The 17577-nt window shown below is 40.5% G+C and overlaps 1 protein-coding gene across 1 annotated transcript in view; it reads left to right on the top strand.

The window, feature by feature from the left end:
• Positions 1-4915: 4915 nt before the first annotated feature.
• Positions 4916-17577, top strand: part of TTLL9 (tubulin tyrosine ligase like 9) — a 62631-nt gene continuing 49969 nt past the window's right edge. The window contains exons 1-2 of the mRNA XM_059896710.1: positions 4916-4937; positions 8264-8307. Coding sequence (XP_059752693.1) covers positions 4923-4937; positions 8264-8307 — 59 coding nt within the window. The 5' untranslated portion in view covers positions 4916-4922. The remainder of the gene's footprint in view (positions 4938-8263; positions 8308-17577) is intronic.

Raw genomic sequence — 17577 nt, 5'->3', positions numbered from 1 at the left:
GGTCTTTGGGAAGAGCCAGTAGGACTGGAGGGGAGGAGGCCAAGGGGAGGTGGTAAGATTGAGGCTAAAGAGGAGAAGAGGCCAAGCATGAAGGACCATGTATGGCCATGATTGGGGGTTTAGAGTTTCCTTCTCAGTATGATGGAAAGCCAGTAGGAAAATTTAAACAGAATGGCCATGTCATCTGATTTACATGGATCACATTGGCCCCTAACTGGAGTATAGATTAGAGAGGCAAAGGAGGGAGACTTTGAGGAGAGATGGTGAGAGATGGCAAGAGATGAGGTGCCCTGGGACAAAGAGGAAGTGGAGAGGCTGGAAAGAAGGGGAGAGATGCAGCATATATTAATATTTTGGCAGCATAACCGACTTGTAGATAGATTATATGTGGGGAAAAGGAAGGAATTCTAGGATGACTCCCAGTTTTCCTGCCTTGAAAATCGCTATCTGTGCCTCAGAAGTAAAAGCAGGGTTATTAATCCGTTCAACAAATAATTATTGGGGCCCAGGTTATACATGAATTATTGCACCAAAGATGTACTGTCTGACTTGAGTTTTCCAGAAGGCCCCACCCTATGGATGGCATAAAGAAATGCCGAAAAGGCGGCCTGAAGACCAGCTCCTCATCATGACCCTGGCCTTAGCAGCTCCGTGAACCTGGGCAGGTGACCGAATGCCCCGGGTCTGTTTCCTCATCCATCTGGGGACAATTACCACATAGCCCTTTGTACCTCTACTTGATTGTTGGGGGAATAATCAAAGCACAGGTAGGAAAGAACTCTTATCAGGTTAAAAACCCTGGAAAAAAATGTAGTTATTAGATTTAACACATTTAATATCTATATACTGTTCAGCCTTTGAAAGTGTTAGTTGTTACAAAGCCCAATTTGCCTTAAATGAGTCACGGGAAGTGACAGTTTTTTAAAACCAGTAATATGAAGATGCTAAAATGCAGTTCTCACCTTGTGTTTCCTTGCTTAAAACCATTCAGTGGTTCACCATGGTAGGCAAATTAATGATCTCCCCAAAGATGTCCATTCTCTAATTCCTGGAAATTGGGAACGTGTTATTTTACATGGCAAGAGGAAATTAAGGCCGCAGATGGAATTGAAGTTGCTAATTAGCTGACTGTGAGTTGGGGAGATTATTCTGGATTGTTTGGGAAGGTCCAGTGTAATCACAAGAATCCTTATAAGTGAAAGAGGAAGGCAGGAGTATAAGAGTCAGAGGGGATGTGATGACAGCAGCAGAGGTCACAGTGCTTTGATTTCTGGCTTCGAAGATGGAAGGAGGCCATGAGCCAAGGAAGGCAAAACAAAGAAACAGACTCTCTCCTAGAGCTTCCAGAAGGAACTCAGCCCTGCCAACACTTTCATTTTAGCTTAGTGAGACCTGATTCAGACTCCTGACATCAGGAACTATATGCTAATACATTTGTACTGTTTTAAGTCATTCAGTTTACAGTAATTACAGCAGCAATAGGAACCTAATACACTCACCAGTGCCCTTGGGGAAAAGTCCAACCTGCTAAGTACGGCACACAAAGCCTTGTGGGATTGGGCTTCTGCCACTGTGACTCTGAGCAAATTTCTTAACTTCTATGGGCCTCAGTTTTACCATCTGTAAAATGGGAGGGAAAAAACCCTCTAGGTCTGTAGTGAGATTAAATGCAAGGACATATTTAAAGTACCTAATAGAGAGACTGCACACAGCTCATCATCATCATCATCATCATCATTATTGTTGTTGTCATTATTATTATCACGGAGCAATTGACAGGGAGTTAGGAGGCCTAGGTTCTAGTCCCCTCACTAGGACTCTGTTTCTGCATCTGTAAAAAAGGAAACAAACAAAAACATACAGGTTTGGCCGTCTCATCTTTCCTCTCTTCACTCTTTCCTGGTCACTGATCTGCATTCACTTCCTCAAACATGCTTCACTCTGTCTTCCAATTTTGTACATGCTGTTCCCTCTGCCTGGAATGCCCTTCCCATCCCCTTTACCGGATGAACTCCCATTTCCTCCTGGAAGTCTCTGCTGACCCCAATTAGAGTTGGTTAGACATCACTGTTATGCATACCCAAAGCATCCTAAACTTCCTCTATCATAGTACTAGTACTAATTTTCTTTTATTACTATGGCTTGTTTTTCATTTAGAAAAAAAAGGAAAACAAATCCAGATAAGAATATTTTGACCTATTTGCTTCAACTGGGTTGTTTAAGAAAAACCATTTCAAATAAACTTGACATAGTTGAAGTTTCCTCTCCTCTCTCCTACTCCTTAAGTCTCTCCCCACAGGCAACGCTTATCATGAATTGGGTGTGCATCTTTCCAGTCTGTGTTTTTAAACTTGTAATACCCATATGCCCATAAGTATATAGAATATACTTTTGTATGTGTGTTTATAATTAACACAAATGTAACCTTTAAAAATATTTATCATTCTACAACTTTCTTTTATCGATCAAACAATAGGTTTGGGGGATATTTCCATGTTGATATAGAGCTGGATCATTCATTTTAGTCACTGTATAATATTTTGTTATTAGGGTATATCCCCTTTTATTCATCCATCACCCTACTAATGGACATTTAAATCATTTCTAATATTTTCCACTAATATAAAGAATGCTTTATATTATATGCAAAGAACATCCTTATACATACGAACTATGCACAAGTGTTCGAATTTCTTTAGGGAAGGTTGTCACCTTGCACATTAGCTGCAAAACAAAAGGTAGTCCATGGGCTGTGCAGCTGTATTCAGAGAGCCTATGGGCTATATATCCAGTAGTTGAATCGATGAGTTGTAAGGTATGTGCCTTTTCAACTTTATGAGATATTGCCAAATTGCCTTCCAAAGTGTGAATGTAATCATATAAAGATTCCTGTTTCCCAACATGCTCACAGACACTTGGCATGCATACGTGTTTTAATTTTTGTCTAGTTGATGTATTTAAAATCATCTCATAATTATTTTGATTTATGTATCTCAATTGCCTATTGGCAATTCAGATTTTTTCCGCTGAAAGTTCCCTATTTATATATTTTGTTCACTTTTCTTTTGCAGGTTGTGGGGGAGAGTCTTTCTTAATGGTTTTCAGGAGTTCTTTGAATACTTGCCCTTTGTTATATAGGTTGCAGATTTTTACTCCTAGTCTATAGCTTGTCTTTTAATCCAATTTACAATGTCTTCTGTTACATGGCAGTTTAAATTTTGAGAGAGTCACAGATCAATTTTTCCCTTATGAGTTGTGCTTTATTAAGAAACCCTTCTTCACCATGAAGTCATAAAATTATATATATATATGTATGTATGTATACACAGTTGACCCTTGAACAACATGATTTTGAACTAAGCAGGTCCACATATATGCAGATTTTTTTCAATAAATATGTACTACAGTACTGTACAATCGGAGGTTGGTTGAATCCAAGGATGTGGAACTGTCTATAGGGAAGGTCAGCTCTAAAGCTATAGGTGGTTTTTCAACTGCTTGGGGTTGGCACCCCTAACTTCCGCATTGTTCAAGGGTCAGCTGTAGTCTGAAATATTTGTTTGCCATATTTATTCTTTAATCCACTTGAATTAGGTATCTATTTTTTACTCCTATGGAATGCCAGTTTCTCAGTGCCATTTACTGAGTTCTCCATCCTTTCCCTTCTGATTTATGATGCCACCTCTATGGTACATCAAGTTCACACACACACACACACCTGTGTCTGTTTCTAGGATCTCCATTGTATTCCATTAATATTTGCCTCTCCCTGCACCATAATGTGACTTGATAGGCAGAGAAATATCTCCCTTCCCCAACAAATACACTTTGTTGTTTTGGTTTGATAAGGGCTCTCAAAAATCCTGATTGGATTTGGGAAAATACATGTCTTTATGATATTGAGTCTTCCCATCCACGTACATGGTATATCCCCCTCCACTTATTCAGGCCTTCTTTAATGTCCTTCAATAATGTTTTGTAATTTTCTCTATGAGGATATTAATTCTACAATCCTTGTTGGTTTTGTTCACTGCTGTATCCTCAGAGTCAAGAATGGGGCAAGACGTAGGGTAGATGCTTAATAAAAATTTGTTGTTTAATGAATGTCTTGCATATATTTTGTTAGATACATTCCTACATAACTTATGTTTTGTTGGTATAAAATAACAACAACAACAAAATTTTTAAAATAGTTTCTAGTCAGCTATATAGATACAGGTATATAGATTCCAGGGCAGTGGGGAAGTGAGGCAGGGAAGGACAGGGAGCCAATACAGGGTGCAATGACGAATAAATTGCCACTTCAGGTTATATGCAGGGGAGAGACAAGATCAGATTTGTGTTTTAAAGAGCTCTTTGCCTGCAGTGCAGAGAATGAATTGGAATGGATAGGGCAAAGTGGGCACTAGTAGACAGGAGGCTATTGCAGGCGTTGAGGCAAGTCCTGGCATAGTTGGTGCCTAAGAATTAGGGTGACTGGGAGAGATCAGAAGTGACCGATTAGCCAGGTGACCAACTGACCAGGTAACTCAGTGAGGGACCGAGTAAGGAAACTTAGAACCATCGCATTGACCAAAAACTGACAACTTTTCAGACGCAGCGCTATTAGGTCAACCGAAGTGCAGCCGGAGGAGCCGCTAGGCAGTGAGTGCCCGCGGCTGGCAGCCGGTCTCTGGCCCGGTGTGCCCCAGGGTCGCGGAGGCGTGGGGCTGGGAGAGAAAGTAGAGGGGAGTAGAGGGGTCCGGGCCGCAATGGCAAGCAAGGGCTTCAATCAGCTCGAGTCTGCGAGCTGCGCCGAACGGCGTGTCCTTGCCTCATCCAATCAGAGCGGCAGATCCTTCCCTCCGTCGCCTTGGCAACGGGACGCAAAAGCTCGAGCGGGACGCGGTGACGGTTTGGGTCGGGCCCTGGGGAATCGTATCATGTCGCGACAGAAGGTAGGGGTGCCCCTCGATCCAGATGTTCCATCGTCCCAGAGAGGGAGGGAAATCGCGGAGGGATTCAGAAGTTGTGGGGTCCTCGTGGAGGGATTCCGGTTAGAATGGGAAGAAAAATGATGAGTTCAGAGAAAAAACTACAAGTCCCGGCATGCCGCGCAACGCCGGAGTTCCTGCGCGAGTCCAAGAAACCCAGTTTGCTGGCGGAAAATTTATGAAACTCTAGGATTCTAAACTGTACTCAGCGATTTCTGTGACCCCGGGGAAGCTCAGAACTTCGGATTTCCTGACCTGGAAAAGCTCTTAGAGATCTATTCACCCCGCGCCCTCTTGAGACTCGCTCATCCATTTATAATCCATCCATCCCTCCATCCATCCACCCCCAAAACGGTAATGTGTTTTTTTCTCAGGCGACCCCAGTGCTGGCCAATGGGAGCACAGAGGTGAATCCGACAAGCCCCTGCCCTCTAGGAGTGCATAGGCCAACTCCCCCATTTCAGAAGTGGGAAAGATTAGACCCAGAGAGAGGAATCAGTTACTCTAGAATCCAGCTCTCCCACCCCAACCCGCTTCTTATCCCGTGTTGCACCTCTGATGAATGGTACCTAAAGAAATAAATTTCTTTATTTCCCTCCCAGAGCATTAAAATGAGTGATTACATTGGGCCCACCTGTATACTCCAGGATAATCTCTTTGTTTTAAAGTCAGTTGATTCCAAACCTTAATTCCATCTACAACCTTAATTTCCCTTTGCCATGTAATGCAACATATTCACAGGTTCTAGGGATTAGGACATAGACACATTTTTTAAAATTGTTTTTTTTTTTAAATTTAATTAATTAATTAATTTATTCTTGGCTGCGCTGGATCTTCGTTGCTGCGGGCGGGCTTTTGCAAGCGGGGGCTACTCTTCGTTGCAGTGTGCGGGCTTCTCATTGCCGTGGCTTCTCTTGTTGCGGAGCATTGGCTCTAGGCGTGTCGGCTTCTGTAGTAGTGGCGCACGGGCTTAGCTGCTCCGCGGCATGTGGGATCTTCCCAGACCAGGGCTCGAACCCGTGTCCCCTGCATTAGCAGGCGGATTCTTAACCACTGCGCCACCAGGGAAGCCCGAGGACATGGACACATTTTGAGGGAGCATTATTTTGTTTACCACAATATACTATTATCAAATAATTGGAAAATTAAAATTTAAAAATTTACAATAGCATCACAAAATCAAACACCTATGAATATATCTAATTAAAAACGTTCAAGACTTCTATACTGAAAACTAGAAGACATTGTGGAAAGAAATTGAAGACTTAAATTAATAGAGATAGACCATATTCATGGAATGATGAACTCAATAGTTTATGGTGTCACTTCTTCCCAAAATGATCTGTACATTCAATACAATCCCAATAAAAAACCCAACATACTTTTTTTGATAGAATAGCAAACTGATCCTAACATTTTTTAAAAATTTAATTAATTAATTTTTGGCTGCGTTGGCTCTTCATTGCTGCACGGGGGCTTTCTCTAGTTTGTGGCGAGCGGGGGCTACTCTTCATTGTGGTGTGCGGGCTTCTCATTGCAGTGGCTTCTCTTGTTGCAGAGCATGGGCTCTAGGCGCACGGGCTTCAGTAGTTGTGGCACTTGGGCTCAGTTGCTCTGCAGCATGTGGGATCTTCCCGGACCAGGGCTTGAACCCATGTCCCCTGCATTGGCAGGCGGATTCTTAACCACTGTGCCACCAGGAAAGTCTGATCCTAACATTTATGCTGAAGTCCAAAGAACCTCAAATTGCAAAGACAATCTTGAAAAAAAAAGTTTGACTTATGCTACCTGATTTCAAAGATTTACTAGAAAGCTATGGTAATTAAGACAGTGTGGTAGTGACATAAGGGTAGACAAATAAGTCAATAGAATAAAATAAACTCTAGAGATAGACCTACATATACATAGTCAGTTGAATTTTGACAGAAGAGGCAAGGCAATTCAGTGAGGAAAGGGAAGGTTTTTCAAGCAAAGACTCTGGAGCAACTGAATAAACATACATAAACATATGAGAATAGAAAAGATATTATGAAAAAAGATTAGGACACTTGACTAGTTCTGGAGGAATTAGAGGGGCTCTATCCCCTTCCACTGGCTTTTTGAGGGGTAGGATTGTGTGGTAGGCAGAATTCTAAGGTGGCCCCCAAGATTCCCATCCTCAGTGTACACATCTTGTATAATGCCCTCCCTTGAGTGTCCATAGAACCTGTGAATTTGATGGGATAGTTATTACCATGATTACAATACATTATATAAGACTCCGCCATAGCTGAGTTGGAGTGGAGGGAGGGTTGGAAATCAGAAGGACATGCTCCTGTTGGCCTGGAAGAAAAACAACATCTATGTTGTGAACTGCCTATGGGGGCCACTTCAAAAGGAACTGCAAGTGGCCTCTAGGAGCTGAGAGCAGTCCCAGCCAATGACTAGCAAGTAAACAGGGACCTCAGTCCTACAACCCCAAGTAACAATTCTGCCAAAAATCTGGATGATCTTGGAAGAGAACCCCAAGCCCCAGAGGAGAAACACAACTCCAGCCATCACCTTGATTGTAGCCTTGCAAGACCTGAGCATAAGATCCAGCTAAGATGTGCCCAGATTCCTGGTCCAAGGAAACTGTGAGATATAGGTTTGCACTGTTTTAAGCCACTAAGTTTGTGCTAATTTGTTATGCAGCAGTAGAAAACTAATACAGATGGCACATCTGTCCAAGGTGCAAAGGTCATCCTGCATAGGACCAATTTCTAGTTCTTTTTTCATATCTGCCTTAGGGATCAGTCTTATCAGGACAGAGGACGAAACTGTTTTGGATATAGTTGGAGGAGAATAATACCTACCACCCTTTGAGGATTTGGAAGGTCCATATTGGGTAGAAGGAATTAACATTGCTCTGAGTCTTTGATCCAGCTCCTCCTGGATCATGGGTCTAATCAAACATTCAAGGTTAGAGTAGGTCCACATCCTTCTCTCAGAGCCTGCTGAGTTCAGCCCTCAAACTGGGGTTCATGGTTGGACTTTTAGAGCATTGAAAACCGGGCGTTCACTATACTGGTCATGCCTGTGGAGTAAGCCTACAGTGAGGTGGACCCTTGGATTCTTGGGGGTTCATTCCAAGGACCAAGTTACTAGGCACATGTTGACTAATAAGAACTTGGCCAGGCTGAACCTTCATGTCATAGCATCTGGGCAGTGTTGAGTCTGATAGTTTGAGCATTTTAATATCTACAGTAAGTTGATTTGGGAAGCAGGGTAGATATGTATAAAATTACATCACTTTCCTTTTCTCATTGCAGAATCAAAATTACAAGGGCCATGGATTGCCAAAGGGAAAAGAGCGGTGAGTGGTCCCACCCAATCCAGTAAACCCAGAACTAACTGCCTGCTTGCTTGCTGCCTTTCTTCCTTCCCTTTGTCCATCCCTCCCTCCCCACTTCTTTTTTTTTTTTAATTTTTTAAAAAAATTTATTTATTTATTTATTTATTTATTTATTTTTGGCTGTGTTGGGTCTTCGTTTCTGTGCGAGGGCTTTCTCTAGTCGCGGCGAGTGGGGGCCACTCTTCATCGCGGTGGGCGGGCCTCTCACTGTCGCGGCCTCTCTTGTTGCGGAGCACAGGCTCCAGACGCGCAGGCTCAGTAGTTGTGGCTCACGGGCCCAGTTGCTCTGCGGCATGTGGGATCTTCCCAGACCAGGGCTCGAACCCGTGTCCCCTGCATTGGCAGGCAGATTCTCAACCACTGCGCCACCAGGGAAGCCCCCTCCCCACTTCTTTACTTCAATAATGATAACGATAATAAATAATAAGTGAGCACTTACCATGTGCCAGGCCCTGGGCTTGTTATTTTACTTGTATATCTCATTGAATCCTTACCACAATTCTTTGAAATAGATACTACTCTTATGTCCACTTTACAGATGGGGAAACTGAAGCTCAGGGAGGCTAAGTTACTTGCTCAAGACCATAGCATCTGTTAGTGGCAGAGCTTGTTGGACTCCATGGCCCATGTTGTATCTAACTGTGTTTCCTTGCCTCCTTCAACAACCATGTGAAGTTGACTTGACAATGCAAATGTCAACTGCACTCTGAACTTCTGCATCGCTCTGCATCAATAACCTGGTTATAGAACTCAGCGCCTCTTTGGATTTCTTAAAAAGAATCCACTTGCACAAAGCAGGAGTGAGCAATGCAGACTTTACTGAAGATTTTTGTGGGAATTAGAGGAGGTAGTTTACATTGCACACACCATGGCAAATATTTTAGAATTTTCTATTCCCTATTTCATTATATATTTCTGTTCTTTCTAATGCCCTTCCTGGCTACACCACCACCGGGGCGGGCATGCATGGCCTCTGACCTTTCTCTCATGCAACACCCATCTTCTTTGCCTTCTTTGTCTCTGTACTGACTCCTTTCCACCAATTTCAAACCTTTCACTCTTGCATGCACAGTGTTCCACTGTGTTCCAGATCCTGGCCCTAAACTTACACACCCACTCCCACCTCAACAAAACAAAGAGCACTTCAGTTAACAGGACCCATCCATCTGTTTTATCAGGGCAGATATTGATTAGAAATGCATTTAGCTACAAGTAACAGGAAACCCAACTAATAGTACCTTTAAAAAATTGTATTTCTTTTCCTCATGTAACAAAGAGTCTGGAGGGCTGGTGCAGTGGTTCAACAATGTCAGAGCTAGCGTCTCTGTGATTGTCTTCACATTTTCCTGATGGACACCAAGTGGCTGCTACAGCTTCAGCCTTCATGTCATGATCAAGATGGGAAGAAGGGGGGAGGGCAGACTCAAGCCATTTCTCTCTTTCTCAAATCAAAAGAATAAACACTTCCCAGGAACCTACCCTCCTTAGCAGTTTTATGCTTTTATATTATTGACCCAAATTGTGTCACATGGACACCCCTAGCTGCCCGAGTGGCTAGGAATAAAAGTTACATAAGTGGCATTATACTGTTATATTCTGCACCCTGCTTTTGTCTCACAAAATTATACTTTCAGTATTTATCCATGTTGGTGCATGTAGCTCTGGATACATTTTAACTACTGTATAAGTTCCATTATATACCACAAGTTATTTATCTATCTGCCTTCTGAAAGGCACTTAGGTTGTGTCTTATATTGGTTTCCTCCAGAAGCAGACCCTGGGATAAGGATGTGAGAGCAGATTGTTTATCTGGAAGGTGATTCCAGTAAGCATCGGCAGGGAAGTGGGGAAGTGAGACAGCTAAGGGAAAGAAACCAATAAAAAGTGCATTATTGACAGGTTATTGCTGTGGGCAAGTGGGGCTCCATTCCACCGGGGATTCCTATGAGATAGTGTAGAACACACCGTAGACTTACCCCAACTAAGTGATGAAAGAGCTGGAGGATTTATCCATAAACTTCAGTCATCGTTGGTTTTATGCTGTTGGGGGGAGGGCAGTTAACTCCCTGGTACTTCAGATCTACTCCAAGCACTGGCTGAGCAGACCAAGGGATAGAAGAAGACTTCAGGTAAAGAACTGCAGGTGCTGGCAGAGGAAAGCCCTGTGATTTGCATGCATAGGAATGGCAAATGCCCAAGGGATAAGGATGGACCACCAACAGTGTGTGCTGCTGATTACTTCCATAAAAATATTAACAGTTACAGATGAACATCCTGGTATGTATATTGCCGAGTACATATGTAGGGTATCTACCTAGGGTGTAGATCTAGGATAGAATTGCTGGGTGTAGAGTATATGCACATTCAACTTACTAAATACTGCCATGTGGTTCTTCAAAGTGCCTTCTACTGGCAGAGGAGGAGTTTCCACTTTAGCACATTGTTGCTAAAACTTGGACTTTTAGATTTTTGCCAGTCTAATGTGTATGAAATAGTAATTGATGGTTTCAATATGCCAAATTTCTCTCCAAAAGTTTATCCAATTTACACTCCCATCAGCATCATTATCATTTCTCCACATTCTCTCAAACACTTGGTATTTGCCTGATTTTAAATATTTTCTCCGATCTGATGGATTTGAACTTGTATTTCTTTATTGTTTTGGATTAGCTTGAAATATTTCACTACTTTAGAGCAGTAGTTTTCAAAATTTGACCTCAGGATCTCTTTACAACTTAAAAATCATTGTGGACTCTAATAACTTTTGTTTATGTGGCTTATACTTATCAATATTTACCACATTAGAAATTTTAAATGATAAATTAAAAAAATACTTATTTATTAATTCATTTAAAAAGCAATCACATACTCATTACATGGAAGCATAAATAACATATTTTTATGAACTATAACTATTTTCTCCCTCCCCCAAATTTACTGAGATGAGTGGTGGTTGTTTACGTTTTTTGTGACGCTCTTCAATGTCTGGCTGAATAGAAGACATTCACCTTCTCAAATTTTCTGTATTCAATCTGTTGTGATACGTTGTTTTGCCTGAAGAGTAGGAAGAAACTCTAGTCTCACAAAGATATGTTGTTGAAAGGGGAGGACTTTGTGTACCCCTGAGAGTTGGGGACCTTGAGGAGTACTTGGATCACACATCAAGAACCACTGCTCTGGGACTTCCCTGGTGGTGCAGTGGTTAAAAATCTGCCTGCCAATGCAGGGGACACGGTTTCCATCCCTGGTCCGGGAAGATCCCACATGCTGCGGAGCAACTAAGCCCGAGTGCCACAACTACTGAGCCTGCACTCTAGACCCCATGAGCCACAACTACTGAGCCCACGTGCCACAACTACTGAAGCCCATGCCTAGAGCCGGTGCTCCACAGCAAGAGAAGCCCGCGCATGCCAACGAAGAGTAGCCCCGGCTTGCCACAACTAGAGAAAGCAACGAAGACCCAACGCAGCCAAAAAATAAATAAATAAACTCATTAAAAAAAAAAAAAGAACCACTGCTCTAGGGAATTACAATATGCATACTTAACTTATCACTATCTACCTTGACTCAATATTATACCACTTCGTGTACAATGTAAGAACCCTAGAACAGCATGCTCTGTTTACTCCCCTCCCATCTTTTGTGCTGCTATTTTTGTCATATATTTTACTTGTAAATATGTATAAACCCTACAATACGTTCTTTTTTTTTTTACAATGTAGTTTTTTTAAAATTATTTATTTATTTATGGCTGTGTTGGGTCTTCGTTTCTGTGCGAGGGCTTTCTCTAGTTGCGGCGAGCGGGGGCCACTCTTCATCACAGTGCATGGGCCTCTCACTATCGTGGCCTCTCTTGTTGCGGAGCACAGGCTCCAGACGCGCAGGCTCAGTAATTGTGGCTCACGGGCCTAGTTGCTCCGCGGCATGTGGGATCTTCCCAGACCAGGGCTCGAACCCGTGTCCCCTGCATTGGCAGGCAGATTCTCAACCACTGTGCCACCAGGGAAGCCCAGTTTTTTGTTTTTTTTTTTACTTTTTGGCCACACCAGGTGGCACATGGGATCTTAGTTCCCTGACCAGTGATCAAACCCTCACCCCCTGCAGTGGAAGCGTGGAGTCTTAACCACTGGACCACCAGGGAAGTCCCAGCCCTACAATGCATTCTTATTATATTCACTTTACATAGTTAACTGTTTTTTTTTTTTTAATTAAGATATGGAAGAAAGTATTTCAAATTTACTCCACTCTTTACCCCTTCTTATAGGTCTGAATCTCCATCTGGTATAAGTTTCCTTCTACTTGAAGAACTTTCTTTTAAAATTCTTAAAAGATGATGTTCCTTTGTCTTTAGGCTTGCATTGATTGTCTCTGATGAGAAGTCAGCTGTCCTTTACACTGTCTCCCCACCACTGCCCCGGCAGTTACACACACACATACACGCACACACCTGTATGTGTCTTTTTCCCTTGTCTGTTTTTAACATTTCTCTGGTTTTCAGCAATTTGACTATAGTTTGTTTGCCTTTGTGTGTGTGTGTGTGTGTGTGTGTGTGTGTGTGTGTGTGTTTTGTATTTATTCTACTTGGAGTTAATTGAGCTTCTTGGATCTGTGACTTGATAATTTAGTCAAATTTGGAAATTTTTCAGCCATTATTTTTTCAAAAAATATTTTCTGTCCTATTTGCTCCCATCTCCTTCTGGGGTTCCAATTACATGTATGTTAGGTTTCTTGATATTATCCCATAAGGCACTGAGATTCTGTTCTTCTAAATTTGTTCTTTCTCTAATTCAGATTGAATAATTTCTATTGACCTGTCTTCAAATTTATTATCTTAAAATTTTTTTCCAGCTTTATTGAGATATAATTGGCATAAAACATTGTGTGATTTAAGGTGGACAATGTGACGAACTGATACACATATATATATTGTAAAATGTTTACCACAATAAGGTTAGTTAACACATCCTTCACCTCACATAACTACCATTTTGTTGTTGTTGTTACGGTGAGAACACTTAAGATCTACTCTGAACAACTTTCAAGTCTATCATACAGTATAGTCACCCTGCTGTACATTAGATCCTCAAAACTCATTCCTCTTATAACTGGAAATTTGTACCCTTTGACTAACATTACTATCCTTTTTTCTACAATGTCCAATCCCCTGTTGAGCTCATCATATGAATTTTTAATTTCAGATACTATAATTTTCAGTTCTATATTTTTCCATTTTGGTTCTTTTTTAGACTTTCAATGTCTTTTCTGCAATAACTCATTATACTGATTAAATGTAATTAAATATATTTAATATATGTTTAATATAATTAATGTATTTAATATATATTTAATATAATTAAATATATTTACTCATTATATCCACCTTTTCATGTAAATTCTTTAACACATTTATAATATCTGTTTAAAGTCTTTAATAATTCCAATAATTGGGTCATTTATGAGTTTATCTCAGTCGGTTGTTTTTCCTCTTGATCATGCATTACATTTTTCTGCTTTATTATTGCATGTCTTATATTTTTTATATTCCATTCTGGTCATTGTGTATAAAAAACAGTGAAGACCAAAAAATTACACACACCCACACCCACACCCACATATGTGTGTGTGGGTGTGTGTGTGTGTATACAGGCATACATCATTTTATTGTGTTTTGCTTTATTGCAGTTTACAGGTATTATGTTTTTTACAAATTGAAGGTTTGTGGCAACCCTGCATCAGCCAAGTCTATTGGTGCCATTTTTCCAACAGAATTTGCTCCCTTCGTGTCTGTGTCATGCTTTGATAATTCTCACAATATTTCAAACTGTTTCATGATTATTATATTTGTTATGATGATCTGTGATCAGCAATCTTTGATGTTACTACTACAACTCACTGAAGGCTCAGACGATGGTTAACTTTTTTTAGCAATGAAGTATTTTTTAATTAAGATATGTACATTTTTAAAAAGACACAATGCTATTGCACACTTAATAGACTACAGTATAGTGTAAACATAACTTTTATATGCACTGGGAACATGGGTTGGACCAAAGCTTTAATTACACTGAGTTCACCCCAAGCCTAGCCTCCTGTACTGCCATTTTGAGCTTGTTAGTATTTGACCTGGGAGGAGATTGGACTGCAGTTCAGTTTTTTTGTTTGTTTGTTTGATTTTTGTTGTTTTTGTTGTTCATTTTTGAATTCAACTCTGGCAGGGCTGCCGGAATGCAAACACCATGTAAACATGGAGTTTGGGTTTTCTCTCAGCTGTACTGTTTTCTCTACTGTTCCTTTCTTAAGCAAATTTGCCAGAATCTGGTTTTGTTTGGTTTGGTTTTGGAATGGGCCCTTCCAGATTTTGATTTGTTTTGCCATCCTACATATTGTATAAGCTCAGCTGATTTCTCCTGGTGCCACAAACTCTCTCTTCCACGGCCGGCTTGTTCCTCCACTTGCCCACCCCAGGCCAGGCAACCAGCCCAGATCTGGAAACGGCTGCATCTCTCTGCTCCCCCCTCCATGAAGGCCTTGTTTCTCTCTGGAATCAGTTCATCAAGTTTTCTTTTGTCTATTGCTCTCCACTAGCCCCATGGACAAGTATATTTATTTTGTACATGTTTTTCTCATTGTTACTATAGGATTGAAAGTCTTTTACATTCTTTTACATCATAACCAAAAGCGGAAGTCCTCTCCTTGGTATTTTAATTTGCATTTCTTAATTATTGGTAAGGTTGAGTATCTTTTAACATGATTGTTGGTCATTTAAATTTCCTGTACTATTAATTGCCTGTTCATAGCTTCTAGACATTTTTCTATTGAGTTTGTCTTTTTCTTAATGATTTGTAGTAGTTCTTTATGTACTTGGTCCAAATCTCTTATGGATTATAAGCACCGCAAATATTTTTTCTTAATCTATAGGTAGTCCTTTAACTTTATTTGTGGTATATTTTGTTATAGAGTTCTGTTATATATACAGAAAGTTGAGTATATCATAATTTTACAGCTCAATGAATTTTCATAAACTTAATATACCCACATCAGGAAACAGAACATCACCAGCATGCCCTCTTCTAATCATTCCTCGATAAAGGTAGCCATTATCCAGACATCTAAAGATGTGTTGGGAATTCCCTGGCAGTCCAGTTAGGACTCTGCACTTTCACTGCCAAGGGCCTGGTTCAATCCCTGGTCAGGGAAATAAGATCCTGCAAGTTGTGCAGCCAAAAAAACAAAACTGTTAATTTTTAAAATTGAATATTTTAATTGTGGATTCATATGCAGTTGTAAGAAATAATACAGAGAGATCTTATGTGCCCTTTACCCAGTTCCCCCCAGTGGTAACAGAGTAAAACTATAGCACAGCATCCAACTAGGATATTGACATTGATACAGTCAAGATATGGAATATTTCCATCACCACAAGGATCCCTCATAGTCCCTTTTATAACCACACCCACTTCCCCTCCCTCCCCCTCTTCCTCCCCATCCCAACGTACCCTATCTTTAATCCCCAGCAACTGTTGTTCTGTTCTCTTTTCAATAATTTTGTCCTTTCAAAGAGTTTTTATAATGGAATCACCCATTATATACTAACCTTTTGGGACTGGCCTTTTTCACTCAGCAACTTTGTTAGAACTATATTCAGGTTGTTGAGTGTATAAACAGTTCATTCCTTTTTATTGCTGACTAGTATTCCAGGGAATGGATATACCACCATGCGTTTAACCATTTACCTATTGAAGGACATCTGGGTTTTCTTCCAGTCTGGGGCTATTATGAATAAAGCTGTTATGAACATTCAAGTACAGGTTTGTGTGTTAGTTTTCATTTCACTGGGGTAAATGCCCAGGAGTACAATTGCTGGGTTATATGGTAGTTGCATGCTTAGTTTTTTAAGAAACTGCCAAATTATTTTCCAAGGTGGCTGTACCATTTTATATTCCCATCAGCAATGTATGAGTGATTCAGTTTCTCTGTGTCCTTTCCAGCAGTTGGTGTTGTCAGAGTTTTTTATTTTAGCCATTCTGATGCTTGTGTATTGCTATATCATTGTGGTTTTAATTTGTACTTTCCTAATGATAAACGATGTTGAACATCTTTCCATGTGTTCATTTGTCATCTGTATATCCTCTTTGGTGAAATATCTGTTCATGTCCTTTGCCCATTTTCTAATTGGATTTTCTTTTTAATGTTGAGTTTTGAGAATTCTTTACGTATTCTAGATAGCAGTCCTTTGTCAAATATGTGGTTGCAAATATTTTCTCCTAGGCTGTACCTTGCCTTTTCATTGACTTAACAGAGTCTTTTAAAGAGCAGAAATTGTTAATTTTGAAGGTGTCCAATTTATCAGTTTTCCCTTTTATGGACCATGCTCGTAGTGTCAAATCTAAAAATTCTTTGCCTAGCTCTTAGATCCCAAAGATTTTCCTCTATGTTTTATAATTTTACATTTTACACTTAAGTTTGTGATCCATTTTGAGTTAAAGTATAAAGTACTTTATACTTTATATAAAGTATGAGGTTTAAGCCTAGGTTCATTTTTTGCATGTGCATATCCAATTCTCCAGCACCATTTATTGAAAAGGCTATTCTTCCTCCATTGAATTGCTTTTGTTCATTTGTCAAAATTCAGTTGGGCAGGGACTTCCCTGGTGGGCCAGCAGTTAAGACTCCACACTCCCAATGCAGGGAGCCCAGGTTTGATCCCTGGTCCGGGAACTAGATCCCGCATGCTGCAACCAAGGGCCCGCACACAGCCAAATAAATAATTTTTAAAAATTCAGTTGGGCATATTTGTGCGGGTCCATCTCTTGGCTGTTTGTTCTGTTCTCTTGGTCTTTGTATCTCTTTCTCTGTGAATACCACACAGTCTTGATTATTGTAGCTACATAATGTTTTGAAATTGGTTAGACTGATTTATCCCACTTTATTCTTCTTTTCAAAATTGTTTTAGATATTCTAGTTCTAATATCTTTGCCTTTCCACATACATTTTAGAATTATCTATATCTACAAAAAAATCTTACTGGGATTTTGATCCCAGGAATCGCATTAAATGTGCACACCAACCTGGGAAGAATTGACATCTCTACTCTGCTGAGTTTTCCAATCCATGAACACGGTAGGGTTCTCAATTTATCTAGATCTTCTCTGAATTTTTGCATCAGCATTTTGTAGTTTTTAGTACATAAGTCCTGCACATGTTTTGTTAGATTTGCACCTAAATATTCCT

Source organism: Balaenoptera ricei, chromosome 15 (assembly GCF_028023285.1).
Source record: "Balaenoptera ricei isolate mBalRic1 chromosome 15, mBalRic1.hap2, whole genome shotgun sequence".
NCBI lineage: Eukaryota > Metazoa > Chordata > Mammalia > Artiodactyla > Balaenopteridae > Balaenoptera > Balaenoptera ricei.
The sequence above is the reverse complement of the archived record's forward strand: the minus strand, read 5'-3'. Positions and strand labels throughout refer to the sequence as shown.